Below are 22,459 nucleotides of genomic sequence, written 5' to 3'. Positions count from 1 at the left end.
CGAAATTATGCATCAATAAAGCGAGTAATGATATTTAAATTTCTTAATTTGACAGACTTGTTCATCCAGAGAACATTTCCTCTTAAGAAACCTAGAGTTAAGTGCCAAAATCAAGAGCACAATAGCCATAGCTCATGAAACATCCCTTCTGTGTTTTAAAACCACAACCCAATGGCAAGGTCATGGTTTTGAGAATGAATGGACAAACAAATTGCTAAAAGCTAGGTCTTCAACCCTGCTCCTAGGTATCCACTGTCCTGCATAGTTCAGCTACAACTCTAATCAAACACACCTGAACCAGCTAATCAAGCTCTTCAGGATAACTTTTATCCTACAGCTACAGCAAGTTAGAAATACACTTTGCAGGACAGTGGAAAGTACAGACTACCATACCATTCAGTACTGACATTTTTAAAAACTTCCATTTCCCGCTAACATTTGAGTGCTGTTGAGCAGATTCTTAAACAGCGCTGATTGGTTATTGTGTTCACGCGCTCAACAAATATGACTGTGATTGGCTACTATGATCATTGCTTCACCCTCTTCAACGATTGCTTACACAAAAGCGTTTGAAAGCAGCGTCTATCAGCTAAGAATCTGCTCAACAGCGCTAAAATATTAGCGGGAAATGGACGTCTTTAAAATTTCAGTACCGAATGGTATCGCGGTTGGTACATTTGACAACACTATATGGCTGCTCAGTTTTTCTTGTCTAATACATTTGGCCAAAATCTCATGATATAAAAGATGAACCGCTATGCACAGGATATGGCTACAACTAGACGGCAAATACTAAGACTCTTTTCCACTCTTCAAACACACAAAACCATTAGCCTTTGTAGGCAGTGTTTCTTGTGTAAAGAAAACGCTGTAATTATTCAAACATCAGTTCTTTATTTACTCTTGCATTGCGAAGTAGACGTCTGTCTTCAAACTGTGCATCGTGACACTTCTTTTTGAATGGAGGCGGGGTGGTATTATTAGGTTTGACTGACAATTTGAAGATCTAATGGCGTTACGAGGTTAAGTCATATGCTCTTTTGAATGATTTTCATTGGTTAAATATTTTTAAAACCCATAAACAGCCTTAACGATTACCAATCTCTATTCTGTTCAATCTACTCTGTTACTAGTGGGGTGCAGCAGGGCTCCATCTTGGGCCCGATTTTGTTTGCTATATGCTCCCTCTTCGTTACATTTTTGAGTTTCACAAGGTCCCATATCACATTTATGCGGATGATACCCAGTTGTACATGTCAATCAAACCTGGCTCAAAGGCCTTATCCGACTTGTTTGATTGCGTAAACAACATCAAAAGCTGGATGGGTGATAATTTTCTTCAGTTAAATGAGAACAAGACTGAAGTCATTCTATTTGGCTCCCCTTATTTGGTTAACGGCCTGTCCTCTAGTTTAGGACCCTTGCAAGCAAATATCCATACTCATGTAAAGAACCTGGGTGTTGTTTTTGATTCAGAGTTAAAATTCGACAAGCAAATAAACTCTGTTGTGAGAGTTAGTTTTTTCCAGCTTAGTTTCCGTAAAACTGAAATCATACAGGCTCAGGTAGTAGAGATAAGTGTTAACAGAGTCAGCCTGCTCAAAAGCAACTCCAGAAGAGTGTACGTGGGTAATAGAGTTTGAATCCGACTGCAGTGTGATGAAAAGAAAGCAAGAGCGGAGGAGAAGAGAGAGAGACTAGGCGCAGGAGGGGAGCTTGTGTAACACACTCACACACAGAATGAGCTTTTGAGATGCATGGCGGGGCATCGTCTTAAACAAAAACCCCAGACTGAGACTCACCAGCTGTGGCTTTCTGCAGCTCCTTGGAGAGCGTCTGAGTGACTGAACTCCAGAAGGTGTGCAAGATGTCAGGCTGCCCATCCTGATAAGTGAAAGAAAACACATGAACTTTACCATAATGGCCTCTGACACACATAATAACATATACGCATTAACACACTATGCAAACAAAGCTGATATGACTGCCTTTAATGGCTCCAACCCACAACACATCATAAAACTAATGTCCAGGTCACATTTCACCCTAAATAACAACTAGAATCACGGCAATTAAGCACATTTTAAACAAAATTACAATCTTTTTGGTGCAAGAAACTTTGACTGGCAATAAGTGTACTTTTAATGGGTAAAAAAATAATATGACCCCCACACTATTTATGCTATCACTCAGACAACACTGGCATTGGCAATCATTGACAGAATAATGACTGGCTGATCCATTTGTGTAGTGTGTGTAAACAGGGAAGTCTATGGCAAATAATCATTTGGGAATCATGACAGAACAAATATGGTCTAATGCCGATGTGCCACGTGCCAATCTAACCACTTCTCACTGTGTGTGTGTGTGTGTGTGTGTGTAAAGAGGCTGGAGTGTCTCAGGATCAGCCAAATAAAGCAGCAGTTAGTTTGTCTGATCATTACCCTGTCAACCCTACTGCTGAGCTACTGAGGAATTAGTACAAACTTTATTTTGACATCTAATTTACATACAAAGGGACATCACATTTACTTTATAGACCATTTAAATCATCTGAATTCAGTCAAATTTGAAATTTATTCAAAATAGACCAAAAATAGTATTTGTGTCCTGACACAGCTTGTGTAACTTGCATAGACTGTCAATTTTCAGACAACAAGATGTACAATGATTGTACAAAGTTTAAGTTAGTTTACACAGGGGGAATGGGGTGAGCCAGAACTGATATATTTTAGTACAGAGCTCAAGGCCATTAAAGATGAGTTTATCCACAACCTCGATCACTCCCTCTGTTTCGGTCCTTTCCTACATCTATTGTTTTGCTGGAGACAAAAAGCAAGCATACTGTTTCAGTGACATTGCATCCACACATCACCTGAGCAAATCAACCTGCTATGAATGTCCCCGCTGACTCACCATACATCAGCCTAAAGTAGTTTGCAGTGACTTTACAGTGATATAAATGACTCTCCCTTATGACTCACACAATTTCTGCTGCTACAAATTTGAGAATTCTCCAAAGAAAAAGATGTGACAAGATGAAGTACGGAGACTTGAAAGTTAAAAATATTAAGTATATATACAGTGGGTCCAAAAATCTAAGACCACATTGGCCATCTTTAAATCTGGAAATACACAGCAAGTTTTTCCTTTTTATTTATTTTTTAATTGAAAATAGTAATAAAATAAAAATATGAAGTGTAGAGGAAATGTAGGAACATTTGTGACATTGAGCATGTGAACTCATTGAACTCATTTGTACTCATTGTACAAAAGGTCCATTAAAAAGTTCACAAAATACCCTTTGGTGCATTATGAAATCATGCCAGATAATCAGGTTTTGCACAAACTTGTAGTGTCCATGCCAAATTTGTCTAGTAGCATACAGAGTGGCATGGTTTCAGTGCCATCATCAATGAAATAAAACCAATCTTGGAATCTCTTTCTTTTTCTAGTAAAATACAAGTAAGTTTCATATATGCTCCAGTGCTTCAGGCAATTTCTTCTTTCTGATGTAGAGTCATATTTCACATTTATGACACCTGAAGTGAACAAGAGGGCTATCCGTGAAGATGAACTCATGCCAGAGAGCCAGAAGGCTTGTTTGCTACATAAAAGCAGCTGGGAATCCAACGGGAAGGTCTGTTTTACTTGTGTAACTGTTAAATGTAGCGGTTTGCAGGTTTTGCTTTCCGATGGGTGCATGTGTGGGGGGTGTTTTTGCCACAAATAAAGGTGTGAGATTGTGGGAGTTTGAAAACAGCTTTCGAAGTGGAGGCAGAGAAAGAAAACAAAAAACATGGCATTCACCCACCTTTTCCAGTCTCCAGGCAATCCGACAGCAGCTTTGTTGTGCTGTACATTGACTCCTGCACAAAGTTCCTGTATGTGTTTCCCTATACTGCATGTGTGTCCCGTCTCCTGCATGCACCTTGTTAAACTGAAGGTTCAGAGGCGCTGTAGGCTTTTTACAGGCTTGCGAGACTCCAAAAGAGGTGCCTGCCCTGCAACACCTTTCACGGGGCCTTTTAAATGTCGGCCACCTCTTTCATCTACAGCTGACGGCTGTCTAAGCACCCGATGACACTCTGTCAGTCATTCTGGGTGGTTTGAATTTCAAGGTGTCCCTTTCTACTAAGAGTCCTTGAGCTTTTACTTTATACAGAATGTGAGCTTGTCACATAAACACATTTCAGTCCATGACGCATTATATTTAAATCAGCACACGTATGATGTAGCATTATTTTAACTTTTATCTCAGTTCATCATGCAGAATTTTTTCTTAAATATATTTAAAAGAGAAAGAAGAAAGTGGCCAAATTTGCAAAACCACTCTCAAATCGAACTTTTTGCTTTTCCTTTCTGTTTTTTAACAAGGAAAGAAAAAGGTTTATGGGAGAGTGGGAGAAGGTGTTGCCATGGAAAAGCCCCCCTGCCCCCCCCCCCCCCCCATTCCTGCAGACCTCAATCTTCTGACTGAAAATCTCTATTTCCAAGAGGTGATTAGAAGCCGCTCAACTCATCTCCCCCGAAACTATTTACTGAGTGAAAATGGGAGGAATACCAACAGAGAGAGAAAACGACTAGGTTTAGAGACAGACTGTTTCTCTTTCTCACAAATGCAAGACACAACTATGGCTGTGTTCGGAAAGAAATACTAACATACTGTGCAGTATACTTTATGCAACAGTAAACATTAGTATGCAGTAGTATGCTATGTTGTTGTCGCATGACCCCATTACGTTTAAAGCAAGTGGTGTACAGTTATCATGAAATTGCATTATTGTTATCTAATATTGTTGATTCAGCCAAAGCGATGTTTAAAATTGTGGTCGATATTGTTTTTGGTTCATTAGTTGAGCGATTAGTATTTTATGTAGTGTGCTGTACTTTGTAGACTTGTGCTACACTGTAAATATAAAGGCTAGAGGAATGAATGCCATGACTATATAAACAAAAAAGCACTGCCTTGCATGCATTAATGGGTTTATAAATCTTAAATTATTTCTAAATTACAAAATTTTTACGGGCAAAAAATCTCATTGAAATATAAAAATGCTTGTGTAAAATTTGCATGCTGTGCACAGTATACACACACAGAACATATAGTACAAATAGTATGCAATTCCAAATATATCCATGTCACAATTCTGCATCAGATAACCAGAAATCTATGCCCCACATCAGCTTTGCTGGTTATGATTTAAGGAAATGCGTCGCTAAAGACTAGCTCTAATTCCCAGCATTATATGCTCTCTTTGAAATCCATCTGTGAAATCTTACCACCCCACCCCATCCTAAACTGTTCTGATCTCACAGTTTAGCCCTTCATTTAGCAGAAAATAGCACCTTAATTACCGGCTGTAATTAGCCAAATTCGCCACTGAAGGAATGGAGAGCCACGGATGTCTGGGATACCAAAGGGGAAGCGCACTGCATATGCCTTTGCGAACACTGTTCTCATCACTCAGCGTGCACCAACACACTCCTGCTAGTTCACAAAGTCACCCAGAGCCAAATGGAGAATGTAGATAAAATTGTCCAATCACTGTCTGGCTGAAAATGTGTGGTGGATATATGTGTGTGCATGTGTGTATGCATGTGTGGTAGATAACCTTGTCACAGAGGGGCCAGCCACCTGCAGACACCAATTAGGATGTCATTTACTGCTAATGTGCCAGCAGCAAGTGAACCAGCAGGGGCTATGCAGGCAGGTCAGCCAAAAGCAAGGGCAACACACAAAAATCCTTTGTAATAATTCACTACATATCAAGGACAAACTCTTCACTCATGGGATACGTACATTATCGACACACATAACTTCCCACTGCGACTTTACAAACAAAATTTAACTGCTTAACTCTTCCGTCATACACACACAATAAAAACACATGTAAAAATCAAAAATATAGAAATTAAATCATATTTTCCATCTCACCTTCATTATCTCATCAATAAAGCACACATGAGACACTGGGTCCCTCTTTTTGGTTAGAACCTTCTGCAGGTGCTGCACCTGTTCAGGAACATTACAGAAATTTAAACCAGTATATTCAAAGACCCCTTTCAAGCATGATTTAAAATTTAACACTTGGCTTTAAAAACAAAATAGGTACAATTTTTACTGCATTCATACAGTAGATCTATTAACAAGTTTTAATATCATGCACTTAATTAATGCATCATGCTCATGCATTTAATACATAATCAGATGAGTTGATTTGTATATTTTTCTTTACCAACAATATATTTCCAAAAGCAGCGTGTGCATCAAGCTTTGCAAGTTGCCAAGTAATGCATGGACTTGAACAGCGTGTCTAAGTGGAGAAGAGTGACAGCAATCTTCCCTCCCCACTTAAGCATCCTCACTCTACCATTAACAGGAGTGCCAAAAAGTTCATTTCAGAGCTTAATCAAGCTTAATATTTCATGGCTTTACAAGTGAACACCAGACAAATTGGAGAGGGACATGGTAATACCACAGCCATCTGTGAACTGCTGGTGTTTTGCCTAATGACATTAACAGTGTTTCATAATAGTAACATCTGTGTGAGGTCTGATAACTTATGCATACCTGACCACATGCAGCACAGATCTGGTCCATTAGTTTCTCTAAATTTGTCCAAAGGGCAGCTCGAAATGCAGCTGTATTCCCTGGAGTGGGCATGACGGCTCTGCCAGGGGCACCTAAACACAGCAGACACGAGAGGCACACACTAAAACACAATGCGAAATCAGCAAGCACTCTAAAACAGACACAAATGCACCAAACTACAAACCTCTAGTGTTAGCAGGTTGAGTAAGGACTTTAATGTCCAGGGCATTAACAACATTCTCCTGCACAGATGTCCTGTATCCATCCACTACAGTTCTTATGGTCTCTCTCAGATTGCCGAGGTTGTAAAACACCTGTAGGGCTGTTCCCACCTGAGATGGATTCTGTGGGATAAAAAAAAAATCAAAACCATCAAAATTTCTATAACAAAGAAAAACATTACACTATATGAGCTACAATATACTACAAGATTGGTTTAATCACATGCAATACTGTGGCTTAAACAGAAACAAGGTTATAAGTTTGTCACTCATAATTGTACAGAAAATGTTTAATAGTAGGCAATAACATTCTCCTCCATTTTGAAATCCCACTTTACATGATAAATTCCCACTTCACAAAGTTTTTTAATACATTATCTCCCAGTTAATATTTTGTTTCACCAGATATGTTAATTTTGTTCAGTGGTTTTGAATATTTGAATAGAATTGATGTGGGGAGTAGGCCACTGACACATAAATCGAAATATGCCTGACCCACCAAACTCTTTACATTCGCATCTTCAGTTCCAAATCAAATTTAAACCTGAGACTAGTCTTCTCCGCATGAGGGGATCACAGACTGTGTGCAGCACTTGCCGCAAGAGCCACCGATTGACGTCACTGCACTCAGCACCAGAGCACATGTCAGGAAAGTATGTCAAATTCTTTAAATTCGACTATCTCAGCTTAGCAGTGACTACAGGACGTTGGAGTTTAAAACGCAAAACAGGAAGCTCTCCAATGCTACATTCAAAGCAGAAACTAGCAGACTCTGATCCTGCCTTTAATTTAATCTTCCAGGATGAAAGCGCCAAGCATTACAACCGATTCAAGACCAACTTCAATCTAATCCCAGTGGATCAAAGATGATCAGGCCCAGTCTCTTTCCTAAACGGTACACGGAAAACTGCAGGTGAATGGATGTATGCATGTGCTTAAAAAAAACAAAAACAAGAAAAAAAAAGAACAGATGATAGAAAGTGATAATCCAGTAAATCTACCCTTTTTGTCTATGTGCTTGACTAATGGTGCACAGATTGAGTGTAATAGGCAGGAGTGGTAGGATAAAGCCATCAGTGGTGGCTAAGTACTTGGTGGCAATCAACGTTTTCAAGCTCTAATCACGCAAATGATGGACACGCATTGCTTCCCTCATGCTGTCTTCAAATCCACTTGAAGTGAAGGCTAAATCTGAGGACAGGGCTGCAACAGCTTCTCTGAGCTCTGAATTTCATCCCTTTCAAGAGAAATGTGCACAATTGTGACAGAGGTTCCACTCTAATATTCTAAACAACCGCAGAAAGTCTGGGTTGATGTACAAAATGGATGTATCAGGATGAAACTTCATTTTTAAAGAGTCAATTTGATGGAAACCCAAGGGACTCACTGACTACAGTACGTACAAGAGGAAACAGCAATCCCTTGTGATCTCATTACAGGTGTTGGTGAGGGACCGTTCTGATTTCTGATACACTTGTGGCGGCATTGTTTTTGTAGCTACTGTACTTACAATCTTAGGAAATAAGACCAAATGGGAAAAAGCGGTCCCTGTACTTGGAAAAATGGCAAAGCATTGGTGCCTTTTTCAGCTTGCCTGCTGCAGGGTCACAAGACGCTAAAGCACATTTTGAGACATTATACACTATGATGATAGCATGTGTGAGTATGAGAGCTATAGACAAAAAATGTTTTAATACTACAGTGGCCATAAGAGCTCAATGCGCTGCAAATGAAAAAAACACCAAATTAAGAGAACAACATCTGTTTGACAGCACATGCTGCAATTACTCACAACACGACCAAATACAGAAATGCACTGCAAATACTAGCAACACAACCAAATACAGAAACGCTCTGCAAATACGCACAGACCCATCAAAAATATTTAAGGGAAGTGCAACAAGTGATGAACCAGGCTGGGACAAGATCATCAGTGACTACTCTGAAAGTTGAGATCTATTAACAAGTTTTAATATCATGCACTTAATTAATGCATCATGCTCATGCATTTTACTACAAATAAAACCAAAAAACATGGTTAATATAGTTAAACCATGGTAACATTAACCATTTTGCTACATTAACCATAGTTTAACCATGGTATTTGCAGTAAAACTGTGGTTATACAAATTGTAATCAATATGCCAAAAAAAACACTGTTACTACACTTTTACGACAATAAAACCATGGTTAATTTTCATAACACAAATTAATCATGGTTTTATTACACTAACCATGGTTTTTGTGGCGTAATGACTACCATTTGTATAACCAGTTTTACTACAAATATCACAGTTAAGCAATGGTTAGTGTAGCAAAACCATGGTTAATTTGTGGTTATCATGGTTTAACTACAAGTAACCATTGTTTGTTGGTTTTATTTGTCATAAAACCATTGTTCATTTTCGTAAGGGTTCCGTTGTGGTCTGTGCTACTTGCAGCACATTTCTGTATTTGATTGTGTTGTGAGTATATTCAGCTCATGTGTTGTCAAACTGATGATGTTTTCTTAATTTGCTTTCGTAATTTTCTATTTGCCTGTTTTCTTAAGTTGAGCTCTCTCAGCCACCGTATGATACAATCTATTTGTCCATCGACTTGTGGCATTTAATATCTGTTGTTGCTGAAAAATACAGTGGTATAATTGTTTTATCTATACTGCTCAGCTGTAGCTGAAACATTCACAAACCGAGCCAAAATTGACTGTTGTCCAGCAGCATAAATCATATGTTGTCACTTATGCAACAGTGAGTGTAGTTGTCAAAGAACAGATGTGAATCACAGACAAAGGAAAACAGAGGATTGGGAGAGACCTAATTGCTTGCAGCAGGTTCACTCGCAGCATGTAATACGCTAGCCCTCATTTACCCTGAACTGCGGAGGGATAATGGTTTAGCAGGGACATGCACAGTCACCGTGGAGATGGATTTGATCAGCTCAGTGCAAGCCGGTGACCCAGGATGGCTAGCCGCCAACTACCGTGAATAAGGTGTTTTCACATTACTCACATCCAGGCAAGCACTACGCTTTTGTTCCCAGAATTAGCACTTAGCTGGAACAGGTGGCCAACGATCGTTTTCTTTACCGGCAAGAGGAAGAAAAACATATTTGGGCTAATGCTTTTAAGCTCAAACTGTAGAAGTGAGCTTAAAAACTCCCAATTTTTGATTGAGAAAATAGACAGTTAGCCATCACTGGGAAGGTGAAATGCAACTAAAAATACACCTCGGTTCCATGTTGATTAGATTGACTTGCATGTTGTGGGCTATTGTTGCAAAGAGTGGGAAATCTTATACAGCATGTTTAGTATTGTCAGTGCCGGTCTCACTCCGTCCGCTGTCCAGTAGATGCGAAATTCATTCTGTCCAAGGGATCGCATGAACTTGCGTAGGGTGTAGCGCCCTTTCTTGATATGTTTCTTGAGAGAATTACATTTCATACTGGAATGAATATGTTTAGATCAGATAACCCCTCATAAACAGTGAAGGTCAGAAAAGGTCTTGCCATCTTCGTGGCAAGGCACTGCATGTTCATCTGTACCATAATACAGATCCAAAAGGTTTTTACATAATTGCAAAAGGCAGGTGGCATGCTTGGCAAACACGTCACTGTATATGAATCCTACAGCCAATGTTATTTTTGCCATCTTGAGATTCAGGCGTGCTTCTCCAGGGGAACGTAGGAGACAAAATGCATGTGGAAAAGCATCTCACTGTTTCTTGTATTTGCTCTTTGATGGCATCGGTAACTTTCATATTCTTCTCAGGGGTGGTTTATAAGAGTAACAACAAAGAAACTGGGTCACATAAGGTAAACAAGATAGGGTGGGATGCCAAGAAGGAGATGTGGTAGATCATCCTTGGGTCACTATCACAGTCTTACCTGCCTATATCATGTATCCTACCTGGGCCTGTAATAACTATACCACACTGATGGTATCACCTCCATTACAGACACTGTGTGGGGGCTTGATTAAATTCTCTCCTGCTTGGTAGAATTCAATTCGGTCAACCCTCGTCCTGCATGAATGCTTCAGGTAGATGTCCTTTCTCTGGAGAAACCACATTGGAAAAAAAATACACAGCCCAAAAAGGGAACTGGCAATGATATCAAGTATGCCACCTCAACAGAAGCAGAGTTTGCCCATCATGTAAGGGGGCACAGTGCCTTATGAGAAAAACAACAGTCATTTCCAGCCAATTGCTTCCTTTCATAAAAACACCTGGTCACCATGCCAGAGTCATTAGCTTCTGGCTGTGCTTGTTTTGTCACCATATGGAAGACTCAGTCCGGATATTTGTCAAATCAACCAATAGCAGATAAGTAGATGACACCAGGGGTCTTTGCCCACATGCGGTGCCCAGGTAATTCCTATTATGAGAACATTTCCATGTGCCCATTATATGCAATGTAATACTGGATTAAATGTTATATATACATACAATGAAATACAAATAACTGGGAATTTTTAAAGACAAAAACCACGTTAGATAAAACTTCCTTCAAGAATTGACGCAATTATGGGTGGGAAAACAATTGCACAAACATCAGTAATTATTGGCAAGCGAATTCAGCCTGCTTAGTAACATTACAGATAATACAATCAGATAGTATCATATCAAGATAGTATCATATCATAAAATTGGCATCCTCAATTTAACTGTCAATTCATTGCACAATGGATAATTTTAGTTATTTGTTTAAACAAATGGCAATAAAATTAACACACTTGAAATAATCAAGTATATAATCATGAGAGCTCAAAACATCAAATACTTGCTTATGTTTGTTCTGTTACTTTTATTAAGGCACTGGCTTGACAAGAGACCTGTTTTAAAAGTTTGCTAAATCTTTTGTAGAAATACTTCCTTAAATTACAACACAATATGTTTACGTTTTTAAAAGTAACAGAAAGTACTGCTTAGCACAAATGACCCAGCCAATATGAGAATGACATGAATCCTATGGAACATACAGGGACATTTGATTTATTTAGGTCTAGTCTTTCCCAATCCAAAAACAACAAGAAATATGGCTGACGACAGCCCATGGGAACATGCAGAGTTCGTTTGCTCACACTTAGAAAAGTGTCATGGCCATGCAAGAGTACTGCTGAAGAACAGAGAGAGGGCGAAAGTGAGACTTTGAGTGTGAGGAAAAAGTGAAAAGATGATTGATCACTTAGACATTCATTTACGTGTCGTGTTTCCACAGCAACCCAAAAACAAACACGATGAAGACCGATTAAAGCCTTTTAAGACGCACTTGGTAAATGTCACTGCAATGCCAGACCAGGAAGAAATGAACTCAATCTGGGAGAGAACTGATGATTATGGAAAGGAGAAAGGTGAAAGATGAGGTGTGCTCAGCATAACTAATGAGAGAGAAGATCTTCAGCGATAAAGAAACGTTGAGTTGCACCAGCATTAAAAGGAAATTAACTCCTTTCATTCATGCACTTTTTAAGACCTGAGGTTAAATGCATCTTGTATCATATGTTGTATCTTTTATGTCAGTGTAACCCAAATCTTTTAGTGATCCTTTTAAGTGTTATTAAAAATTGGAATACATTCCCATTATGTGCCCTTATATATTTGTTCAGTGCTAATTCAAGAGTGTAGGTTAACCTACTGAAAAAGATGAACATGCATAACCATAAATAAAATATCTATTCAACGTTGTGAAAGCAGAAAACTTGTTCAGACAAAAACACTTGTGCACAAAAGAACGGTGGTGACTTAGTCACAAGAGTTCCTCCTCCAATGCAAATCTATGGATTTATCACCTATTTTATCATCCACCAAGCCAAAATCTTAATCTGATCTAACATACTCATATCAAGGCACTTGAATGGCGCTGGAATACTGTATTAACAAACCATGCAAATAGCATGTTTATCGGTACTAGCAGGGTCCCATTTCATGGTATCACAGAACACAAACCTGTAAAAATCAATGATAATCAGTCAAAATATCAAAATATGGTAGATACTATCACTGATCATGTGCAACAGGACTAGCTCATTCTCAATGACACTATAAAAACTATAAATAAACTGCAGCATCTTTGTGCTTTTAACCTTTGTGTGACTTTTTTAATTGTGAAGAACGGACACCAGGCAGAAGGGATGTTAAAAAGCATGTGCATATGGTCTCCATGGTAACAGTAATTTGTCAGGTGGGTGCTTGGCACTAAAGTGTTACTGATGGGTAATGGGCGAGAGAAGTCGACGTGCGAGAACGAGAAGCGCTAATCAGCACACATGGGAGCCAGTTGCTAACAGGTCTCTGATCTGTAACAGTGTACCAGTACTCTTTCAATATATCATACACAACCCTGCTGAAAAACAAAGCTTTAATCCAGTCTACAGTGGTTTGTTGGTTTTAGCAGGTTGGCCTGCTGGTCTCCCAGCTTCAGACCTGGCCCTGATGGTACATGGCCCCGTCCATCGTCCCTTTGATGCGGTGCAGTTGTCCTGTCCCCTTAGCAGAAAAACACCCCCAAAGCATAATGTTTCCACCTCCATGTTTGACGGTGGGGATGGGGTTCTTGGGGTCATAGGCAGCATTCCTCCTCCTCCAAACACAGAGAGTTGAGTTGATGCCGATTGTGGTCTCATCTGACCACAACACTTTCACTCAGTTCTCCTCTGAATCATTGGCAAACTTCAGACGGGCCTGTACATGTGCTTTCTTGAGCAGGGGGACCTTGAGGGCGCTGCAGGATTTCAGCCATTCACAGCGTAGTGTGCTACCAGTTGTTTTCTTGGTGACTATGGTCCCAGCTGCCTTGAGATCATTGACAAGATCCTCCCGTGTAGTTCTGGGCTGATTCCTCACCGTTCTCATGATCATTGAAACTCCACGAGGTGAGATCTTGCATGGAGCCCCAGACCGAGGGAGATTGACAGTTATTTTGTGTTTCTTCCATTTCTGAATAAATCACACCAACTGTTGTCACCTTCTCACCAAGCTGCTTGGCGATGGTCTTGTAGCCCATTCCAGCCTTGTGTAGGTCTACAGTCTTGTCCCTGACATCCTTGGACAGCTCTTTGGTCTTGGCCATGGTGGAGAGTTATGAATCTGATTGATTGGTTGTTTCTGTGGACCGGTGGCTTTTATACAGGTAACAAGATGAGATTAGGAGCAGTCCCTTTAAGAGAGTGCTCCTAATCTCAGCTCCTTACCTTATAAAAGACACCTGGGAGCCAGAAATCTTGCTGATTGATAGGGGATCAAATACTTATTTGACTCATTAAAATGCAAATCAATTCATAACTTTTTTGAAAGTTATTTTACTTTTTTTCGGGATTTTTTTGTTGTTATTCTGTCTCTCACTGTTAAAATAAACCTACCATTAAAATTATAGACTGATCATTTCTTTGTCAGCGGGCAAAATCAGCAGGGGATCAAGTAATTTTTTCCCCACTGTAAGTGTCCTCCAGGATATCACTAATGGAAATGCAAAAAGAGAAAAAGGCATACTGAGCACAGTATGCATAGTGTAAATATATACGTATGATCATTTGGAACAAGACTTTTGCCTTCTTTCCACTGACAGAGCAGTGTGGAGACAAAAGCAGTCATACTGGCAGAACAAGCCACACCTGCTGACTGCTTGTCAGCTATATGAGTAATCCAGCGCATTTATATTCCATCTTCATGGTCTTTAGAGAGCAAACAGAAAGAATGTGAGAGAGCGACAGAGATGTTATGTTTGAAGTGAGTGAGAAGGCGAAGGAAAGGGAGGCACAAAGCTTCATGAAAAAAAAAAGTGGCAAAAGAAAAAGAGAAAAAAGACTTAAGGTGCACACAAAAGCAATGATTTCACTCCTTAGCAGCTTCAACACCTGAGAGACATTCCTTTTGATGTAAAGGTTATCCAAACACATGCCTCAAAAATGGATGAACCATGAATATCAGGGGGGTGACTGCATAACCTTTTCAGTGACTAGCACAGTTGAGCCCATTGGAAAACGTGAGAAAATGAATCAAGATTTGAATAGTGTGCAACAATGACATCCACTTTTTTTGTGACCTTGGCATTTTCCCCATTCATTTTCACCACGGGCATTGAAAAAATCCATAAAGCAAAACACCAAACCAAATCAACCAGCTCTAACATTAAAAAAATGTGTATTTCTTTATTCTTTTATAAAGGAATGATCTGCTTGATGCATTCAAAGCATTGTAAATAGCAAAGCTAAAAAGGATGGTTTTATTGATGGTACTGCAAGCTATTGACTTAGAGTTATAAATTATTAGTTTATTGCTAAATATTAATTTATATAAGTAGTTTGAGAGTGTAGGATGAATGACTCAATTTTGTCATTGAAAATCATGCATGACACTGAGTAGTTATTAAACTCTCGCACTCTACAGGCTGGATATTTTAATTCAGAGTAAATTAAAAGCGATTTACCGTACCGTTTTTTCTCTTGTTTGGAACAAGAAAGCAAGCTGTCATATCCATATCTGACAAACCTGTCCTTATATATACAAACACATAGCTGAATCCAGCAGCTTTCTCAGGATAAGGACCCATCTGTCACATAACAATGCAAAGCCTCTTGCAAAATTAGACAGATCAGATCATTCAAGAACACATAATTTTAACCCTGTTTGAATCCTGACTGCATTAGCTTAAAGGGCAACACCGTTTCCTGTCATCTTAGAATATCAGCATTCTGTAGTCAAAGGAGCACAAACGAAGGCACACATCTCCGATCAGACGTTTACAAATACCAAATGTGCTTTGAGTCCTGCCATTCGTGCTAAGCTAAACTGTGCGCTAAAAAGACATTTCTAAATGATTACTACCCTCTTATGCACAGTTTGAGTCATGCATCAAGATCAGCCCTGAAGGAACAATATAAAATGCTGTTATCAAATCAATAGTGACAGGGATTGCACATTAGCAATTGCAGAAAATTGTCTATAAATAATCATGCATGAGCAAAAGGCATTTATTTACATAGAAAAAAGTAAAACATTCTTAACATTCTTGTCAGTATTTGTTTGGCCCAAGGCGGATAACATTTTAGTTGTGTCTTTTCAGCAGCGAGTGAGAGAAAATTCCATTATATGCCACGGGGTCTATTAAGCTCCAGATGACAAAAATCACATTCCACCATGACAATGGACAAAACTAAACAGATTAGACAGAATGGACAAATGCAGGGGAATGGAAATCATTTCAATCCTAACAACCTCAATCTTAGACGCACTCTAAAAATTAAGGTTTTCACAGCAATGCAATGGAAGAACCACTTTGGGTTCTCCAAATAATCTTGCAATGAAAAGTTCTTAACAGAACCACTTTTTCTTAGTGTAAAGAACATTTTAATAAAAGAACCTTTTTACACTATAAAGATGCATTTGTTTAGTTTTTTACTAGGTTATAAAATAACTTATTTTTAAGTTTGCATAACCCCAAATCAAAAATAAAATGAATTAAAAAAACGGAAAAACATTCAGGCAAAACAGTACATCTGGACTAATTGGAATGTTTGGTAAAATGACTATTGAAAAATAATAATGTGATCCAATTGATTGTGGCAATGTGGACTACTGTATATGTGGACCTTATATCATCAGAACAAAAATCTATGCGAGACAACCATCAGGTGCACCTCTTGAAATGGATAAAGGTGACGTATTGTTTAAAGCAGGGGTCACCAACGTGGTGCCCGCGAGCACCTGGTAGCCCGCATGGAGTCTCTGAGTCGCCCGCCAGCCTGAATTAGCGCCGGGCGATAAACGATATCATATTGAGATTATGATCAAAATTATGTTAATAATGATGTTAAGCTGGACATTTTTACTCAATATGGATTAATGTAACATCATATCACACACCATAAATGAATGCTTCAGCAGCCAGTCAGTGCATGTCACTAATAAGTCTGTTCTGTGGAGTAGTTCTGATACACAAACTCAAACACACATCGGTGTTTTCAGCATCTGCGTCTCAATATATGAGGACATGAACACACTTCATCTCCAGAGCTGCTCTGAGAATCACTTCACCAGCTTCATGCAGTTTCATTTGAGAAAAATTACCGTCAAATACTCGCTGAAACTAAAACTGAAAGACCTTCGCGACAATCCGCCAAAATAAAAGCCCAGTTTAACTTTTGTATAGATTTTATATATATATATATATAGACTTTTTTAATATATTTTGACCGATTATATTACTACTGTATACTAAAATGCAAGTAATAATAATAATAATATAATTTTAAGGAATATCATACAACCAAGTAATTTTTTTATTATTATTAATTTATACAGTTCCGTTGTGCAGCATCTTATCTGATAAAATTAAAATGCTTTTTTTTTGTACTGAATCATAAAACCCAGAATCCATAAACAATCTAAAAGGAAAACACATAATTTAGGGAAAAATGAAATGTATTTACTGGGGCCCTAAATTAAAAAGTAGGTCCTCTGTGGAATTTAATTGTGAACAAAGTTATGTTTACCTTCATTGTCAAGGTCTAACAAACGTGGAAAGCATTTCATTCTCCATTAATGGTAAATTAATATCATGATTAATATTGTATTACATGGAAAAAAATGATTGTGATATCATTTTCACAATCATCAGGATAAATATTTTCCTGGATTGATAAAAACATTGGAAATGCCATGTATGTATGTATATGTGACAATGATAAATAAAATGATATTTATTTATTTGGAGTATATTAAACAAGAGACCATTTTATCCCTTCAGGGAGCCCTCACTCACAAAAAGGTCGGTGACCCCTGGTTTAAAGGGTGCATGATCAATGTTCTGCTGGGGCTGCTTATGTAACACACGGTTACTCATGGTGGGGCAAGAGGCGCATCTGTCTGTCAAAGCAGTGGTGACTCAGTTAAAACCCAGACTCATTCGTTCCCTCCTGTCATTGATTCTACCATCATGCCCTCCCAATGCAGGCAGTGCCTAATCTATTATGTGGAGGAACCACACTCCTGTGATTTCACTAGTTATGTCTGCAGCAGGTCCTAGGTTTATGACTGTTTTTGATCATGCACGAACCTAGTCAAATGATTTCCTGAGAATGTGCTGGTGAGCAGTCAAACTACGCTTTTTAAAATCTCCCAAATACATCAGCAAATTAGTCCTACACTCGGTGCAATAGAAGAACCATTTTGGGTTCTCCAAAGAACCTTTCAGTGAACAAGTGATTTTCAGAGTGCAAAGAAAATATTTTGTAATCTAAGAAACGTTTTTTCACCACAAAGAAGCTTGTGTGGAACGGAAAGGTTTTGTGGATATTACAAATCTTTCATAGTACCACTATACAGTATCAGCATACTTTATAGTTCCTTGTAACAGATAGAACCAGTTACTATCTGTAAGACTGTAAAAACATCCATGCTAGTCTAATGAACAGAGACATCTTAAGAGAAGATGTTTTTAGGAATACAGAGGTCCCAAAAAGTATATGGACACTTAATGTTATTGTGATAAATTGGTGAATGTCATTGCATCAGATAAAAACACATAATGCACACACACTTTTTTCACTATTTTTGCTTAGTGTCTTTTTAGCACCTCTTGTTTTGTTAAGTTTTAGTGAATTTATAAAGTAAAGGTTTACTCAAGAGTCCTAATATTTGAAGTGAAGTGACATTAGTATGGTGACCCATACTCGGAATTCGTGCTCTGCATTTAACCCATCCAACGTGCACACACACAGCAGTGAACACACACACACACACACACACAGCAGTGAACACACACACCGTGAACACACACCCGGAGCAGTGGGCAGCCATTTATGCTGCGGCGCCCGGGGAGCAGTTGGGGGTTCGGTCCTTGCTCAAGGGCACCTCAGTCGTGGTACTGAGGGTGGAGAGAGCGCTGGACATTCACTCCCCCCACCTACAATTCCTGCCGGCCCGAGACTCGAACCTGCAACCTTTGGATTACGAGTCCGACTCTCTAACCATTAGGCCACGACTTCCCACACATTTCACAATTCATTGTCTACAATTTAAACAAGATCTATTATTTTATTATTTCGAAACTCATTTTTGTTGAAAGTTTATATTTAAGTGACACTTCTAATGCAATGACATTTTTAGGGTCACTGTATTGTGGATGGAGAGATTGTCATTTTTTTCTCTTCTGTAAGCGAGAAGGCTGCATTAATGTCCATTCCTCTACGAGCACGTGAAACAGGACACTGGCCCCGTGAGTACTCTGCTTTTCTGGGTCAGGAAGACAGGAGCCAAGGCGAGAGTAGTCATTTGTATATGTGTGTCTGTCTCACTCCACACAGTGAATTTTGAGCCCTTTGAGACCCTAGTATGCATCTCCAGCTCGGACCACACACACACACCTCAGTGACCTCCAACCAATGTTGGCAGAGTAAGCAAAAACCTTCACTGCGGTAATGAGAATCCACTTCCAAAACCTCATCCCCTCATACACACCGAAAAAGGGAAAAAAACGATTCACTTCTCGTGACCTTCTGCGTGAAATCATCCCTCTTAAGCAGCTGATATAAATGTATGAGCAGAGAAATAAAAACAGACTTGAAACAAGGTGGATAAAAAATTTAGCAGACCTCCTCTTCTCTCATCCCATCCGAAATTAATGTGCAGATAAAGGCTACACTTTTTGTTCTGCTTCCCTGCACGTCAATGTCTAATTTTGACCTTCAAACGCACTCTCCTTTCAAGTGCCCTTCTGAAAATATGGCAGCGAATCAGACAGCTGATGCTTTCAAAACAGGAATGCACTGATATAAAGTACCGCGCTTCCATATGTTTCTAATGAAATTTAGAGGAGAAAAATAAACTAAAGCACTACGCACCAATATGCACCAAAAAGCAATTAAGAACAGAAGAAACCCTCCAATAAGTTTTCAAAGAAAATGCAAAACACTTCCTGCTGCTTTAAGACTATTAGTCAGATTATGTTTTTCTTTGCTTCTTTTCATCAAAACTTAATTACAGGAAAAATATTAATCAATAAAAAACTACTTTATTGATCCTATTAAATCCCACTGAACAAAATCACGTTTACCTTTGCATTATTTTCAAATGAATATTGTTTCACTTGCAAATGTGTTATTACAGAGATCGAGTTAATATTAAAAAGAGAGACAAGCTAGGTTTACAGTAATGCACTTACAGTGTAAGTCAAGGCACTGTATGGGAGTAAATGTCAAAATAGACAAGATTCTTAAATAATCTTACGAAGCTTCTAATCATTAAACTACTGTCAACATGCAAGAAAACAACATTTTAAAAAATACGAGCAGCACAAATATCTTTGCTCCAATTTCACACAGTAAGTGCATTACTGGAAGCACATAAATTGAGGGATGAGATGCTCTCGATAAAGCTTAACTTGCATTAAACCCAGAACGATTCCATTAAAGGCCATTAAAAGATTTGAGATATCTTGGTTAAAATTCACTATTTAAATTGAAATCCCTCTATTTTTTGGTTAGACTAAAAGAGTGAAATGAAGAGGACCATCTCTCCATATGAGCTCAGGAATAGCGGTTTATGTAACCCACACAATTCTAAATATACTGATGCAGGACTGGCCGTGGAGGAGTGGAGTGAACTACACGATAAGATCCAGAACAACAAATACATGAACAGAGGTCAGGGGGCTCTTGCATCGCTTGGTTTTATAATGAGATGCTAATAGGGCAAGAGACAGCAGAGAAGGAATTTGTTAGAGATGCATGGGATAGAGAAAGGAGATTGAACTAGCTGTTCACACTTAATTGAAGTGAACAAGAGATAAAAAGGATTTCTGGTCCTTGAAAAAGAACATTTCATAACTAGATTTCTATGCAAAAAGTAACACTTCTCAAGAAGCTAAGTCTTACATTGAAACAAAACATCCCTAATAATAAAAAAAACAAAAACAATGACAATAAAGAGAAAAGTAATATATTTAAAACATTTCATACTAAGTATAGTTCAAATCTACTAACATTTACTGACATATCTTTAGCTGGACTTCAGCCCAACTTCTGCACAATTAAAGTGCATTAAGTACAATATTAGTTGTTCCCAAGTATAGAGACAGAGCGACACGCGTCATAATCTGAAAACCACACCCACCGGGGGTCAATCCAAGCCTCTCCATTGACTTTGTATTGCGGGAAGCTGCCTCCTTGTCATTTCAGACTTATAACAAAAAAACAGAACAATGCCTAAAAGCTGCTATGTGACAAGGTGTACAGTAAACAAGCTAAAAAAAAAACAGAACAAAATTTTTATAAGCTGTCGACCCCAAAAAAAACGAGTGTTTAGGAACTCAAAAGTAGAGTGCACCATGTCTTACTCTGAGAACTGCGCCCACTAGAGGGAAACATAATCGGCGACAGGAAACATTCATTATTTTTAACCATGTCAAAGGATTCTTTCACCATCCTATGTGAACCTGAGAGGAGGAGATATATTGAGAAACTAAATTTTATTTTGTCTATGTCAGTGCCCCTTTTCCTTACCTTCCTTTTGTTTGAAATGATCCACCTGAACGGCCCAAACGTGAAATACCCCGACATCTACAACTATTTGTGTCCTTAAACACTTGTTTTTTTTGGGGTTGACAGCTTATATAAACGTAGTTCTTTAGCACTAGGTTTTGAAAGACAACCACTATAACCAGAAACGTCCATTGCCCAATATCTAAATTTAAAGAGATCACACAGTGGTCAATGCCATTTCGTTTTCTGCAGCCAATAACCTTGAGACATCATGTGAAAGATTGGGGTGACTGACCATCATACAATCAACCTGTGGAGCTAAAAAAAAAAAAAAATACAGCCGGCAGGCACTGGGAGGCTTATTTTACCAAGCGGCCAGCAATGGAAACCATTAAAGATGCAGGTACAAACAAAACCTGACTGGATCAGGATCAGGATCAGGATCAGCTATGGGCTGTTCATCCCCAAAACTTCACCTAAACTCCCTGAACGGTCATGCTTTCAAAGACAGCTGATGGCCCATGAGAGATGCATAAAGCAATCCGTTTTTGACCTTGTAGCGTAGCCAGTATTTCAACAGTCTTGTCATCTCCAACTGGAGCTCTGCATTGATGTGCTACACAAACAGAGCTGAAAACTTAAACTGTCAATCAAAAAGAAAACAATTAGAGACGCAATGAGCAAAACATAAAAAGGGCCATGACAGCTGCATTCATATGATGATATGCAACATAGATTATTTGTGAAGGCATTTTAAAATGGTCATTTATTAAAAAACAGATATATTCTGCATCTTTCAGCCTCTGAGACAGCGCCATGTGGCAGCTGAATTTCTGAAATGTGACTGGACAGTTCAGTGTGATGCCTGTGTGTCTGCAGACAGGGGAGAAAAGGCCAGTGTGGCCCATCTGCTGTGTGTGATTGCATCGTGTGACAGAGAAACATGCTGAGGGAGAGATGGAGAGAGACTGACAGAATACTGGCACAGGTTTCATCTAGTTGAAGTTTTAGGTCAGACACGGCTTTATCAATGAAATTAAGAGCAACTAAATGAACGCACATCTAACCACATAAACTCCATTCCATTCATGGTTGTATTTTTAAATATGTTGGATGACAATTCATAACACAATGCAAATTGGGCATTTTCAGTGATGCTTGTACTTGTAA

General features: G+C 38.8%; 1 protein-coding gene across 1 annotated transcript in view; it reads right to left on the bottom strand.

Annotated features, from left to right (window-relative positions):
• LOC306861172 (conserved oligomeric Golgi complex subunit 5-like) overlaps positions 1 to 22,459 on the bottom strand; it is a 76,551-nt gene that overhangs the window by 27,522 nt on the left and 26,570 nt on the right. Inside the window, exons 8-11 of the mRNA XM_079403305.1 lie at positions 6,780 to 6,939; positions 6,575 to 6,687; positions 5,939 to 6,016; positions 1,803 to 1,884 (exon numbers count right to left, since the gene is read on the bottom strand). Coding sequence (XP_079259431.1) covers positions 1,803 to 1,884; positions 5,939 to 6,016; positions 6,575 to 6,687; positions 6,780 to 6,939 — 433 coding nt within the window. The remainder of the gene's footprint in view (positions 1 to 1,802; positions 1,885 to 5,938; positions 6,017 to 6,574; positions 6,688 to 6,779; positions 6,940 to 22,459) is intronic.

The sequence above is a fragment of the Barbus barbus genome (genome assembly GCF_936440315.1).
Source record: "Barbus barbus genome assembly, chromosome: 42".
In the NCBI taxonomy this organism is placed as follows: domain Eukaryota; kingdom Metazoa; phylum Chordata; class Actinopteri; order Cypriniformes; family Cyprinidae; genus Barbus; species Barbus barbus.
Note: the sequence above shows the minus strand (reverse complement) of the source record. Positions and strands in the feature narration are given on the sequence as shown.